Below are 16,098 nucleotides of genomic sequence, written 5' to 3' on the forward strand. Positions count from 1 at the left end.
CTCCCGGTTACGGAAAGCCTGGGTGATACACTGACCTCATGTGGTCCACTTCTGGACCGATGGGCACTCAGTGAGCTCAGCGGACGCTGTGCGAGCCTAAATTTCAAACGCCTCCGTTCAAACTTTTTTCACACCCCCGAAGAGCTTTCGGAAATGGATATCGGCAGCTTAGGAAGTATCGTTGAGAGCATGGAGCGAATTTCTTTTAATCCGGCCTATTCGTTTTCGTCTAGCTTAAATAACACAGTAGACCCGCAATTTTGACGAGGTTTAGCAAGGAGAAGGGTTTTTGTTTGAGAAAGTTTTAGAAAGGAAATTTAAGTAGGAGTTCACCTAGCGACAATACGCACCTGGTAATTATGTCCAATGACACGGGTCTCCCTAGGTAGTTAAAGATATCGTGATGATTAGAGAGTTACGAAACAAAAAAGGCGAGAGTACCAGGTACTCATCAAATTCCATGCATAATCATCTGCGCCTCGAACCAGACCCGTCCCAAACTACACCGAAAATGATCCAGAAGTAATCCCGAAAAGATCACGAACTAGTCCACAAATGGTCTCGAACTGTATCCAGAAAAGTACTGAACTAGTCCCGAAAGCCAAAAAAAGATGACTGATTGAAGATTTTCCTGAGATAGTCTACTACTTTTCGCCCTATATGCCTTGCCATGGCCCTTTGAACTTCGGCGCTGAGGAAAGTAATTGATGAACCGGTTCTAGCAACTCGACCGTCAACTGACATTTGGCTTTGGCCTCCAAAGGATGCAGGGTAATTTACCGGCTATATTAGTGCCCGACAAGAAAGAGAAGAAACAAATTTGACTTAGTTAAAAATAAAAGCAATGGATAACAGTATGTAAGAAAGGGTTACGAGTTCTTTTATCTAAATACAAGCATGTATTAATTTTAATAAATTTATATTGAAACTAGTTGGAGACAAAAATGTACATATTTAATTTTTCATAGAATTACAACTATTTAATAACATTATGTAATTGTAAATTGAAACAGACTAAGATAAAGTTAAAGCTTACCGAAAGCGTGAAATTAAATAAACAACTTCAATAACTAATTCATTTGAGCCCACAAATTCGTATGTACATACACTCGTAAATACAATATAAGCATGCAAATTTGTAAAAGCATCTAAGCTGAATGCTAAACAAATGTTGTTAATTTAAATCCTTTTATTGCTACAACTTTTTATTTGCTGGTTCTAACACACAGATAAGCGTATTGTCGCGTCCCATAGGATTCCAGTACACGGTGGCACATTACCATTAGCTATAGTGTGTGTGTGTGTGTGTGAGTATTTTCATGTTTATGTGCGTGGGATTAAATTGTACACGCATTTGTAATGTACACATGTAATTACTAAACACTGACAAGATAACAACAAAAATGGGTTTGTAATTATACAAAATACCTACATAATTACTCGCTCTTACATATGCACATATGTAGATATGTAGATACATACATATGTAGCATGCAACACTGTTAAAAAAGGTAGAAATTTAAATTGTTAAGTGAGTTGTGGGAGAGGAATGTGTACGTGGATGTCGAATGTATGTACGTATGTACTAAATAAATACTTAATATGAAGAATACAAATATTCTAATGGCTGCATATCTAAAGACAATACATAAGTACCTACATACTTAGTTTATGCTTTAATATGTAGGAATAGAAGCAAAAATATTTGTGATTTGCCCATACGAGTAGTGACATGTGAGGAAAAAAGCGTTGTAAAATACTTCGTACCCGCCTGGAAACCTTAGGTTTCCAAATTTACTGAAATTTGATGTAGTTGTAGTTTTAATGAAATACTAGGGGTATTCACAACATCACTAACTGCCGATAAACGTAATAAAATTATAAATTTGTATGGTACTTAGAATTTAATCACGTTTATCGGCAGTTTATTACGTTATACGAATACCCCTAATGTAACTTGTTGACATATTTTCTACGTCCTATAAAAAAAGTTGTTTGTAGAACCCACGCGCGACTGAAATGAAATTTCTTCCTATTATCCATATAACTCGCTGCATAATAATAAACAATTATTTTAATCCTAATCCCATTCTTAATCTTAATCTTACCTTTAATCCCTATCTTAACCTCAAACCTAATCTTAATCTTATTTTTAACCTTAGTCTTATTTTTAATCTAAATCTTACTATTAATACTTTTCTTAATTTTAATCGTAATCTTAATCTTCACATTAATATTATTTTTAAGCTTCGGTGAATAAGGTGAAAAAATCCACACCTATATCTACATCATATAAATATGTCAGGCGTGTCGTCATCTGGCTCAGGGTTCATATTCACAGGGCAGTAGTTTTCCAGAATAAATTGAAAATAAAGCTCTACAGCAAAACCACCTGAGGATAAGGATTTTCAAATGTTGAAATCTGAGCGCCACGCTTAAATGGTTGCCAACCAACCTTAAAAAAAAAATTATATAGATCATGACAACGTAAGCTTGAGATCCTTCATGGTCTGACAAGCAGATCCAGGATGTTCGTTTTCGAAATAGTTAAGCTCAAAAAAAGTCAGTAGGTCAAAAAAGTACTAAAATTGCTATGCAAAAATAGGCAAATACCGGGAATAGAGCTCAGATTAGCGCCATTTCAATTAGTCCCAATGCGGCTAGTTCTCGACTAGTTTGCTGAACTTTTTCTTACAGCTTTTACTTTAATATATAGCATCTTCCCGTTTCGACTAGTTTCATTGCGCCTAATTCTGGTCTAGTTTGAATTATGTAGTGTGGTTCTCCGCTTGGTATTGGCTCTCTTTGCCTGTTTGCGAATGTTTTAACTAAACGAAGTACATATTTATATGGGGACAGATTTATTTATATGTATGTACATACAAATATATTTACGTATATACATTAGGGCGGGTCAATTTGTATGGGAGATTTTTTCGACCATGCGCGTATACAGACAAGGATTCTACATGTAATTAGGGCGGGTCATTTTTTTTTTACTATGCGCGTATAGCATAGGAGATTCTACGCATATTTCCAAGCAAATTGTCCGAAGAAACTATTGGTCTAAAATCAATTAGGAACTTGCAAAATTGTGAAAACTGGTTTCTTAGCATTTTGCTGTAGTGTGATAAAGAAGTGCTTAAATTGTATACGAAAACATTCCATAAGGAGTTTCTTGGTAGTAAGAATGCATTTCTGCACTTATCTTTCTTAAAACCTGACCAGAGGGCGCAACATTTGAAACCTATTTTCGCAACTTGGCAAACTCCAAATTGATTTTACGCCCATAGTTTCTTCGTCCAATTTGCTTAAAAATACACGTAGAATCCTCTTATGCAATATGCCGATAGTAAAAAAAAATGGCCCGCCCTAATATACATACAAATATATTTACATATATGTATACATTAGACTGCATCACTCCCCATACAAAAGAAACAATAGGTACTTGGAATTATAAAATCTATTATATTCTAAGACATGCATCAAAATATTTAGGAAAAATTTTATGATTTAGGTGAGCTGAATCAATTTAAAAATACATCCAAAAATTATTTTTTTTTCAAACAATTTTTTGAAAAAAAATCACCTCAGATAACAGAACTATTTTAGGTTTAATAGATTGCATAAAAATATGAATTTAAAAAAAGTTTCAAAGGAGACTTTCGATGCTTTTTTTTTATTTTTTTTTCAAATATTGGTATAAGAAAAATTAAATAACTCAGCCAAAACTTTAACGATTTAGACTTATGAGGCATCAATGAAAAGGTATTTTCTCAGCTCACTCGTGGAAGTTATGAAAGAGTAAGGTATGATAAACGAGCGTCATTCAAAGTTGATTTAAAATGTGTTGATAAATATTTGAAAAAAGGTTACATGTTTTCCGCTGATACTTCATAAATCTAGATCGGCTAACTTTGGCACAGTTATTCAAGTTTTTCTAAAGCCAACCTTTGATTAATATTCCGTTGAAAAAAAAAATTTTATTATTTTTATGCAGATTTTTTAAGCTTAAACTGATTTGTCATCTGAGAAAATTTCGTTCACAAAATCCTTTAAGAGACTATTTTTATTCATAACAAACTGCATTTTCGGAGGTATTTTTTGAAATCGGTCCAGCCCATGTAAATCTTAATATTTTTCGGAAATATTTTGGTAGACGTCTTAAAATATAATAAATTTTGTAATACCGGCGGAAAAACCGCAATTTTTTTGGTGATGCAGTCTAATGTACATATGTATGTATGTCTGTTCACATTTGTATGCTGCGCCTGTGTGAATAACAAAACTAAACAATTAGGCATATTGTTTAAAATTCAATAACCTTAATTGCAAATTAAATTATTTCGAAAATGTTGCATTTAATAGCTGCACTGATAGAGATCTCTGTATATATACGTACGTATAAGTATTATGGATTTATGCAGGCAATTATTTTCATCTATGTATGTGGGTGTTTGTCTGCAAATTTGTGTCCTCGTAAATGTTGCACTTCACAACAAATCAACGTCAATTAGCCCGAATTGTAATGAGTTAATTAAGTTGCGCCTTTTCACAGTTCGTGCACTGCGCGCAAATAGTCGAATTATGCCAAGCGCAAAACCCAAAAAAAAAAACAAAAACAACTAAATTTATTGGTAAATATAGCAAATAAAATATGTAACTAATATATTGCAATTATTTTCTATTCACGGTAATTATAGCTGTAACCAAATATGTTTAGTATTGGTGCTATATCGGCAAGTGCATCGATTTGGTTTTTTTTTTTTGTTAATTAGTTTTTGGTTATTGTTGTAATTCAATTAAGCTCATTGAAGAGGGTATGTGTCCCAATACTTGTTATGGTTGTTGTTTGGTTGGTGGTCTATCAGCTAATCGCACCTGCCTAGAATAAATAGTTAGTTTTTCAAGTAGTCAAGCTCAGCTGAGCGATAGGCATTCGAAGAGGTCGGTTTGTTGTGCGTGGAACTTTTACATGCGCGACATTCTTTGTATACCTCAGGATGGAGTCAGGATAAGTAGAAGTTTTGTCACAACAAAACCAGACTTTCAAGGCAGTTGGAGCTCTTCCTCTGAAAAGGGTGGTGGTTGAACTGCAATGACGGCATCTACGGCCTGTAGATCAATACATAATAGGGTCCAATGATTTTTTTTTTTAGTCGTGAATTTCATCCTTGCGTTCATAGAAATGTCTGCCAAAGTGACTAAGAAGAAATTTTGGTTCTATGTAAAGGGCGCCTATTTGGGCAGCTACTCACGTCGGTGACAAGTATTGTATTCGTTCAGCATCAGAATACATCCCGCTTTAGTCCGGAGTGTTATGTTGCGGCATATCTGCAGCTTCGTACAGTGCGTCCTTCTAGAGTCCGCGGTAATTACACTAGCGGTGGACAGCTTAGGACCGGCCGGGTAATTGTCTCCTATAATGCCAATAAAGTTTACTTGCCCTTGCTCCCGGTGCTGCTGACGAGGGACTTTGGGACTTTGTTTAGGTTGTGAAGTTTACTGGCGATTTCGGCTATGTGCGCTACCAAAGATAGATCAATACAAATAGCCATCGACATCAATCTCCAACTGCAACCTGGCCTCTTTTGTGCAAATGGTGAAGGTGATAGGAGAGCGCAGCCCAACAATTCCATTTACGCACTCCAGTAGCAAGTAACTGTTAGTGTATGAGATCGTGGAAAAGACCTCTGTTGATAAAAGGAGCTTGGATATATAGATTTGATTGAAGAGGAGCATGAGAGAAACCGCCTGTGCCACAACTGTTTAATGGTTTTGGGTTCCGATGATTGAGCACCTGTGCAAGAGGGGAAGACTCAACGTCCTATCTGAGAAGTGTTACTTATATGTAGGAGTTTGGTTGGTTGACGGGAGTGAGCGTTGTCAAATATCTTGTGGCATGGATTGCGAAATATTTTTGTAGGAATCTTTCGAAAAATCCAACGCTACTAGGACGATGCTCTCATAGGGTTTTTTGTAGGTATTAGGTGCTGTGGTGGTGCCACGTATTTTCTTTTGCGGAAGCCGTAGTGAGGAAAATACTGCTGCCGGTTGAATTTTAACTTTTAGAGTAAGTGGCAACCCCAAAAAGTATATTCAAAATATTTTAGAGATAATGTTTACTTAAACCTCGGTGGTTTGACACATACATTTGTATGTATATGAACATATTTAATTTAACTTTTGAATTGAATTGATTTTAATTTATAAATAGGTGGCAACACGCATTCAAAATATCTACAGATGCAAGTTTTCTTAAGCTTATATCTTGTTTTATTTCGTATAACTTATTGATTAAATTGACTTTTAATTTATAAACAGGTGGTAACCCCCGTCAAACTACTTTCGAAATAAAAGTTTCTTAAACTTATTTCTTTTTAAACCAATATTAATATATACCCTTTAATTTGTTAATAAAGTTGATTCCGAATTCGGGAAAGGTGGCAACCCTCATCAAAAGGTTTTTCGAAATAAAGCCTTTTTAAATATAATTGTTTTGGTACCCATTGTAAAATTTTTCATTTATCGAGTTAATTAAAATGATTTAGTATTTAGTAACAGGTGGCAGCCCTCTTAAAAATATTTTGATTTACATTTTTGTAACATTTTGTTTAACTTTTCAAATAATTGATTTTATTTTTTTTTTTTAAGTTGGCAATTCGCTTCAAAAGATATCCCTTATGTTAACCAATGCTATAGCCAATGGGTGTTAAATTTCACTAAAATTTGTTCAGTCGTTTTAGCGCGAAAGAGCAAGAAACATATTTGCGTACTCGCTCACTCACTCATAAAGTTTTACATTTACATATCAACTCGTATTTATATTAGAGCGGTTAAAAAAAAGTATAATCGTAATTTTAATGCTGTCAAACCCTAGGATTCTTTTGTATCGAAAAAATATAGCCTTATTTTTTATTTCGAAAAAAAAATATCTTTAATACTGAAAAATGGTAAAATGAGCAATTGAGTATTATTATTGGAAGTCTGCTGAAGATGAATAGAGTTTTCCGATCGAAAAATATTGATTTCCAGGAATTCAATACCATTTCTTCAAAAAAGTGCTTTTGCCCCATTTAAAATAAATGGAACACTTCATGGGCTTTGAGGGAGTTCTGAATATATATTTTTGTTTTAACACAAAATACGGATTTTCTTTTTTTCCATTTCGAAAAATCCTAGGGGGTGAGAGGTTAACGTTTTAAACTTTTTTTTTAACCACCGTAATGTACATACTAATACATGTATTAGTACTTAGGGTACATGATTCTAACTTATTAACTACGCAACTAAATATCAAAAAGGTACAATATAATTCCAGCAAAGCTATTAAACGAGTCATTTATAAAGAAAGGGATGAATATTCAGAAATAAAATCAAGCGATAGATTGACAATTTCAACTTTATCGCCAGCTGAATTGCATAATGGAGAGCAATTACAATTTGTGTTAAATAGTACTAATTGTGTTGCGTTTTCAGCAATTTAATTGGAATCTACCAGCACTAGCATTTATTCCACTGTACTACCGGAGAAAAGCGAACTAAATAACTAGCTAAGTAAAAACTTTATAGCGGCGTCATTTCAAATTACTCACACATTACTCGCTTACTCAGAACAACTTCACCGAGAATTGAACGAATGAAATAACCCGTTTGGCAGGCTATTATCTACTAACTACAATTAGTACACCCAAATGTATAAAATCACGAGCAAAAAAAAAAAGTACATGGAGATATTGAGGAAAAAGTGTAATTCCCATATACATATGTATCAAATAAATGTCGATTCAAATTTGGATTTTTGCATTCATGGCAAAATTGCAGATAAATTTGCGTTAACAGCCGCAGAGTCGCCACAGCTGCATATGCGCGCCACTTTGATACGCATTTAAGTGAACATACATATAGCGATATACAATTGAACATGCTTGCATAAACACATACATACATACATGTGTATATGTATATGTGAATATACATATTTATTTTGTTATGTAGATATGCTTATGCAGGCTGCAGTGCACCGGCTTTATTGCTTGGTTTTTATATAAGTAATTTACCCCGCCGCATTTGGTTGTATGCAAAAAAAAAAAAAAAAAAGTAGTGCAAAAAAATATTGAATGGCACGCGCGGGAATCCCCTGAATGCACCAATTCAACAGGGGGCTCTGACACATGCACTCATTCATTTCGTTTTGATTCTGACGTCGCTATTTTTTTTAGCTCTTCGCCTTATTCGAACTCAGCATACAAGTTTTTTATGCGTTTAGTACAAATATTTAGCAAAACTTCTCTATCAAACTGGTTTCTATAAAATACTAAAATAATTGAGTCAGAATTGGTGTGGAATGCATTAAACTTTGCGGAACTCCCCAAGTGTAGCCCGTAGAAAAAAGCAACCAGTTTTTTCGGGTTATGGCGACAGAATAGTTAGCGTATGAGTATTAAAATGTTTAAAATTACTGGTGTGTGGATATTCTAAGTTATTTTCACTTGACAAACATGAATCGGGTCAAGGTGTATTAAACAAGGTGGTGTTGGGGCGACAGCTGAGGTTTTCGCCGCGGAGGCCATTACGTCAAAATGATGTGTTTGTTGTAATTCATACCAATGACAGTATGGACATCAGCGTATAATTTGTTAGTGTAATTTTTTACTTATATACGGCCAACACCACCTTGTTAAATACGCCTTGAATCGGGTTTTAGGAGTCGTTGCTCTTTGTGAGCAAGTAGTCATCTATATGTATAACAGGAAAATACTCTTCAAAGTAGATCTCATCATAGCGGACAATCTCAAATATCCATACATAAATATTAGGGAGATTTACTCGGTTTTTCCAAACCGGTTTCCGCCGGCTTTTACGGGAGATCTGTAGGCAGTTTTTTTTTTAATCTTGATTTTTCGAATATCGAATAAACCGGAATTTATTATCGAATCAGTAAAAGTTTGAGGCTTTTTCCAGTTTAAGGAAACCCCTTAATTAGTTTTAAGATTATAACCTTGGGCTTTTTGGGAATACACATTTGATTCCATTAAATGAATGTTTGGCGCTTAAACGTTGTATACGTTTATTCGTGTGCTGTTTCTTGATGTTGAAAGATCTACACTTTCACAATTGCAAATTTATTGAAAATTTTCGAATAACGCGAAATCCGGTTTGGAAAAAGGCGAATAATCGAACACCCTAATAAATATGTATTTAGTCTTGACATGAAATAGGTGTCTTATAAAAGCTTATAATCGTCATATGTGGTTTTAAAAGGGCAAAAAAGGTATATAAAAGCGACCGAAAATAACTGTTAAACATAAAAAATTTTTTTTAAAACATTGTAAAATCTTTTTTTTTCACCAGCTTTTATTTAACTTGCTTTGTTGTCTAAGAAAGATTCTGAACATCTTCACTTCCAAATAGGTTAAGTCCTACTAATGTATGAAAAATACCAAGGTTGTATTGATGGCATTGGCAGTAAATACCTGGTAAATAATGCAGGAATAAATTTTAGAAAATCAAAAAATTTTACTGTGATGTTAATAGGTTAATATATGTAGTTCAATCTCCTACCAATAATTTCTGAAACACTGATCCTTGATCGTAAAAAAAAATCCATTTAAATACATAAATTTTTTATAAGAAACAAATGAAATGCATAAAGTGCCACAAATTTGTTTATAGTTTAAGCTACGTACATACATACATATATATCACACACTCAATTCCTACGCACCAAAACAAGTGCATATATGCAAAAGAATGCATATTTAACTGTACTAAGATATGTGCATACGCACTAAAGTCTGTCGCTGCACTAGCCGCAAATATGGAATTCCGTATTAATTGAAAGCTTTAATCGGTGTGCAGCTCCCTCCGACCACATTCAATATCAGCAATGCAACGCAACGCAACGTAACGTCAACTGCACGCAGCTCCCAACCACCCAGCCAGCTATGTACTTACATACATACATACATATGTATGTTGTTAGCCAGATGCCAATAGCTGGTCCAGCTTATACTTACTTACTCGTCGTGTTATGGCAATGCGCGAACAAATCGCAATTGCAATAAAATACAATCGCACCACACACATACCTACATACATACATACATTCGTCCCCTATTTGTTGCATTCATTGAATGGCAAGCTGTATAAAAACGCCCCGAACAATGATGCTGCCGCACAGAGTTCAATAACAGCTGCTGCTGTGATCAACAAACAGAGCCACAGAGAGAACCATTGCTAAGCGCGGATCAGACAGTCTTTGCTATTACGTACATACATACAAACATATAACTTCACGCCTTGGTTATTGTTGTGGTTAGTTATCCGGTTACACTCTAACAACAACTGCAGCATTGCACGAAGAAGCGACTGTTGGCAGTGTGAAGGAAGGCTTTACGACTGAATTGTTTGTGCCAGCAAGTGATAACAGCGGTTGGATTATTGTAGCTGTTGAATTGAAATAAAATTAAATTAAAACTCAACGGACCAAGCCAATTAAGCGAAATTTAAACGTGGCATTAAATTAGCAGAACGTTTGAGTTAAGTTCTTGCGCATTGGTCGTTGGCGGTCAGTGCGGCGCTCGTTGTGGTTAAGCGCGAATTTTAAAATAATTAAGTTTTTTTTTGTGTGATTCACGACTTTGCTAAAATGTGCGATAAAACTAGTAAGGCTTTGGAGTTGCTATTGTTGTTGCTGCCATTGCTGGTAATTACTAACAAGTGTGGTAAGTTAATAACTTCATCAAGATACATACATACATATGTGCTGTATTATTTTGCTCAAGGTCAATTCTAATTGCAACCATAATAATTAAAAAGTAATGAGGTGAAATGTAAAAAAATATTGCGCCAGCATTAATTCTAAATATTAGAAATAAAAACGACTCTGTGATATTGCGATCTGAAGGTTTGAGATAAAAATTTTAATTTAAAATTCGTAATCAAAAAATCTAAATAAAAAAATATTCGCAACGTAAAAGCATAGATCAAAAATATACATGCAAATGTATACGCATAAGTATTTAAAAATAAAAAATCTTATACATATCTAAATATCTAATAAATAAATTTTTTTTAATATTCAAATAACATAAAGTATAAATTTCGAAATAATTTTTTTGTAATTCTTAGTGGCCACCCATAGCTAATGACTAAAAAATATATAGATACAAAGAATTAAATTTTTATTTTTTAATTTCAAAGTTCAAGTTGAAATTTCAAATTAAAAACAAAATTTTATAAACAAAAAAATTGGGAAAAATCATTTAATTATTATTTAAAAAAGTAAAGCTAAAATGTTAAAATAAAAACTGAACAATTATAAGAAAGATTTTGGTAAATCAATTTTAAATTAGTGAAAACAATAATTTAACTTAAATTTAAAGAAAAATTCTGTTCACTAATTAAAAGTCAAATTTCAAAAAAGTATTTAAGAATCAATAACGAATACATTATTGAAAATTAATAAACAAAAAACATTTAATTTTACATCAAGCCTCTAACACGAGATTACTTTTTGTAGTTGAAATTGTAGTCCTAAAAATTGTAGTTTCAACTGAATTTAAAGTTTTTCTTTGTAGTTTTAAATTTTAAACATTTTCAAACAAATTTTGTATGTATGAAGTAGATTTTATTTTGAATGGAAATTTATTTTAAAAACAAAACCACACAGTTAAAAATTTCTAAGGAAAATTTATTCACTCTTAAAGTTAAAAAAAAAATATATAAAAAAAGAATTCGCGGTTCGAGCAAAACAAACTGAATTGTTATTTTTAAAATCGAATTCAAAGCTGGTAATTAAAAATTAAAAACTTTAAAATTTATAGCTAAGAAAAATAATTAAGCTTAAATTTTAAAATAAATTAGTATTCAAAACTTCAAACTGGCAATTCCAAAATATATTTAGGGAGCAAAAGCTCAAAAAATTAAAATAAAAAAAAAATTAAAAAAAATAAAAAATCTTTAATTGCAAAACATAAAACTCCTTACAGACTCATATAAACTCCAAGCTTATAATAGAAAATATATGACTAAAACTTTACAGTGTTTGTTTTAATAATTTTGTTTTATAATTTTTTTGTTTTATGATTTTAAATCTCTAACTTAAACCTAAATACGAAAACTAAAAATTTTAGACAAACAAAAAATTTAGAATACAGGCCATCAATGACTAAGTAGGTCTAAAAATTTTCTTATGTAATTTTTTCGCTTAAAACATAAGTCCCAATTGGGGCCGACTAGAATTGAAACAAAAAAAATATATGCAAAAATAAAAATATGCTAAAAAATTTTAATTTCAATTAATTTAAAACTCTTATTTCTTGAATCAAATTTCTAAATATTTAAGTGGAACTAAAAATTAGGAATGCCAACTTTTTCTAAATTTTATAAAAAAATGAAATTTTTTTTAATTATGATTTAAATTTTAAATTATATTTATAATCAAAATTTGAATTATTTGAAAAACTTGTATGCACCAAATTCCAAAAAAAAATTTAAAATTAAAGTTCGTATATTAACTTCAAATATTGACTTTCAAAATGTCCGATTTAAAGCTCAAATTCTTAGAAGTCCGAATTGTGTAAAATTGGAAAACAAAAAAAAAAATTAAAACCTTAACAAAAATATACATTTAAAAATATTTTTTTTTTTGTTTAATTAGAATGAATGTCCCAAAAATTATACATATACCATCATAAGCAACAAATTAAAAAAAGACAGTATGAAGTCAAAATTCAAATTTCAAAACTTAAATTTCCAAACAAAGTATTCATATCAGAGATTTAACATAAAAAATGCATACATATAATTCTTCAATAAATTTTTTAAATCAAAATCTTATATTGAAGTCACATCAAATCCCATAATCACATCATCACAAAATAACATAAGATCATATCAGTTCTTTATCACATCACATATTTGACCAATTCAGCACTTAACTTTAGAACTGAAACGCGACCTCGACAAATTAGATCTTATATGGAACAACACATCGCATTAACATATCACATCGTACATATTACATCACATCGCGAACTGCACATCACATGGCCTCCTATATCTGTATTATGATGATTTATATCGCTTAGAATATTCACTCCAGTTAAATAGATTTGATTTATAAATAGCTGTATCTACTCTTCTTTCAGCTTCGGCAGCGATTTTGGAGCCCATGCGCGATCTCGAATTCAATGGGGATATTGGCAGCGATGTACTTGCAAATTTGGAGCAAGAAACCTACAATGAGCGCCTGAGAGAGCGCAATATGAATCAAATCATGAATATGGATGAGGAAATGGAAGACGAAAGTGAAGATGATGAATTCTGCGTGTGGCATAAATGTGACAATGATTTGCGCGCGTCGCGTGGCTTCAAAAAATACTTTGATTTTTCATTTCTCAAGAAGTTCATGAGTCATTTGAATCCCTTCGGAATGTCGCGCATGAATATGAATTTCTATCTGTTCAAACAGGATTTCCCCGATTGTGGACGTGAGCTGCGCCTAAGCGATACGCGTGAAGATATATTGTACGCCGGCTTCAATCCACGACAACCGACGCGGTAAGTACTTCACCACTCAAAATAAATCGAATAATAAATTCCGCTGTTTTACACCGCCTTCCGCACAGCATCATTATACACGGCTGGATGAGTCAATCGCGCGGCTCCTTCAATCGCGATGTCAAGAATGCCTACCTGAAACGCGGCGATTTCAATGTGATTGTTGTCGATTGGAGCGCCAGCGCCACCAATGTCAATTACTTTGCGGTTGTCAAGATGATTGAGGGCTTTGGCGCACAATTGGCACGCTTTACACAGCACCTGAAGCGCAGCGTTAACGCTGATTACGATGATATGTACTTGATAGGACACTCGCTGGGTGCGCAAATCGCTGGCGCTGCTGGAAAGTTGATCAAACCGGCGCGCTACAACACCATCTTTGCCTTAGATCCTGCCGGCCCGAAGTTTCGTCATCGCAGCGCCGAATTTCGCATAGATCCCACCGATGCCAAGTATGTCGAATCAATACAGACTAGCGGCAATTTGGGTTTCCTGGAACCCACCGGCAATGCGACTTTCTATCCAAATTATGGCTTTTATCAGCGTAGATGCTACTATGTGGGTTGTTCGCATATACGCGCCTATAAAATGTTTGCCGAGTCCATTACAACGAATGTGGGTTTCTGGGGCACGCGCTGCAAGCGACGCGAACCAGAATGGGAATGCAACGAAGAGGCGCCGGCAAGTGATTTGTATCGCATGGGTGGTGAGCCGGCGCAAAAGAAGAGTGGTATTTTTTATGTGAAGACGAGCACGAATTCGCCTTTCGCGTTGGGTTCCAATTGGAAAGACGGAGAATGACCGGACCGGGTGACAAGTGGGAGAAATAGTGGTAATCTTGATATGTGAGATCAGTAGTCACAGCATTATAAACTGTGATATTTTAAGTAGTTTAATTTATTTTATATTGCATTTTGCCAAAAACAACGAATTCATCAACTCTTGCATTTAGTCATTTATAAAAGTAGTACTTTGTACTTTAAGAACAAATCGAATTATTTTTGTAAAATAAAATGTTTATTTTGTAAAAAGAAGTCTTATGCTTGCTTGGTGCTGTAACCGCCGAGCTTTATTTGATTTCAAAAGGCTCGAGGAAGTCCTTCCTAGCTCCTTCCTTCGTGGTTACATTTGCGTTACATGAGCTTTGATTGAGGTTATATTTATATGTGAACATACTTTTACGTCATTCTGTTAAACTACTATAAATAAAAATTAAATAACTCAAAAAAAAAAATACATACCTAGTAATTATATTGCTTAAAATTGATTCTAACAGTAGATGTATGTATGTATGTAACATAGTGGTTTTAATTGCTCTTAGATCTCTGATTGGTTAAATTTATCACCGCTTTCAACCAATCCACAGTTATCAACGATCTTAAATACAGCCTAGAAGTAAGCAATGTATCATAACATAGTTTTGCTACACATTTTCCATCACAGGGTGCACAATCAGAGCAAATATATTGATGCATGTCGATTTTTTTTTTAATTCGTTAAATTTTCGACATTCTTTTTAGGGCTTAAAAGCCAACTCTGGCATAGAAAAACGCTCGCTTGCGGATGCCAGGTTGGGCTGGCAAGTCGGGCGACCCATTAATTCCACATTTCAGTGCTAAAAACGATATATTTGTTGCAGTGAAGGAACATAATTTTTCGTTGGTTGGGTTTCCTCAATTAACTTAAGACTTACAGCACACAAATTGGTTGTGTACCATTCAGATATATGATTATTCTTTGAAAAAAGATACATTTTTAGGCAATTACTTTTCCAGACGAATTTATTAGCGGAAATTTTTTTTTAGTTGGCTTTTGTGGCAGCTACATATACATATATAATGTACGTGACAGTTAGCTATGAAGGTGGTGTTCGGGCGACATGAGAAGCCATCTCATTCGTGCGTTTTGACAGGTCTGCAGCTTCATTCACAGCTTAAACAAACTGGCACAGCATAATTTAGAAGTGGCCGAAAGTCGCCTTGTTTGCTGCCAACAACTTTCCTTGTATTTGCCCACAAGTTCTGCCGGTGAGCGAATTGAGGACCTTATTGAGGCTCTGCGCTCTATCAGCAATTGCGAGAAAGGTCAGGGACGTAGACTTTTACTTTCAAACACAAGCTGTGATTACCATGCTGTAGAAATATCGAGCAATCTTCAGCGTAGAAGATCACTGAAACTCGTTCTGGTGTATAAGTTAAACAGAAGGTAAACGTTACGCCGTTTTTGATTCTCCGCCAGAACGCTAGCATTCTTTAAAAGAGCCTTAAATTATGGAATGCAAAAGAACTAAAAATATTTAAAATCATTCGTTTTAAATCAAAGTTGGATAGGATACTGAAAAACTAGAAACGGGTTACCGGCATTTTACAGCAGTAAAACTCGATATATGTATCGCTGCTCCTCTGCAATAACGACACAATTCAAAACTCAAAAAATAAAAACTCTTACTACTGTTAAGTTCCTTAAGTCTCTAATCCTTGTCTTAGGCATGTCTAATCCTTACTACTTACTGTAGTACCAATGTTAGTA

General features: G+C 33.8%; 1 protein-coding gene across 1 annotated transcript; it reads left to right on the forward strand.

Moving 5' to 3' along the window:
• The first annotated feature begins 10,205 nt into the window (after window positions 1-10,205).
• Window positions 10,206-14,780, forward strand: LOC118741175 (phospholipase A1-like). The gene is made up of 3 exons (XM_036473050.1): window positions 10,206-10,730; window positions 13,158-13,569; window positions 13,638-14,780. The coding sequence occupies exons 1-3, from the start codon at window positions 10,655-10,657 to the stop codon at window positions 14,368-14,370; spliced, it is 1,221 nt and encodes a 406-aa protein (XP_036328943.1). The 5' UTR covers window positions 10,206-10,654; the 3' UTR covers window positions 14,371-14,780.
• Window positions 14,781-16,098: the final 1,318 nt, after the last annotated feature.

Source organism: Rhagoletis pomonella, unplaced genomic scaffold (assembly GCF_013731165.1).
Source record: "Rhagoletis pomonella isolate Grant_MI unplaced genomic scaffold, Rhpom_1.0 Rhpom_scaffold_00006, whole genome shotgun sequence".
NCBI lineage: Eukaryota > Metazoa > Arthropoda > Insecta > Diptera > Tephritidae > Rhagoletis > Rhagoletis pomonella.

Excerpts from the sequence above, each read along its gene's own strand:
- LOC118741175 (XM_036473050.1), top strand. The coding sequence starts at position 10,655 with ATGTGCGATAAAACTAGTAAGGCTTTGGAGTTGCTATTGTTGTTGCTG. Across the intron at positions 10,731-13,157 it reads GGTAATTACTAACAAGTGTG|CTTCGGCAGCGATTTTGGAG; the intron begins GTAAGTTAATAA and ends CTCTTCTTTCAG. Across the intron at positions 13,570-13,637 it reads AATCCACGACAACCGACGCG|CATCATTATACACGGCTGGA; the intron begins GTAAGTACTTCA and ends CCTTCCGCACAG.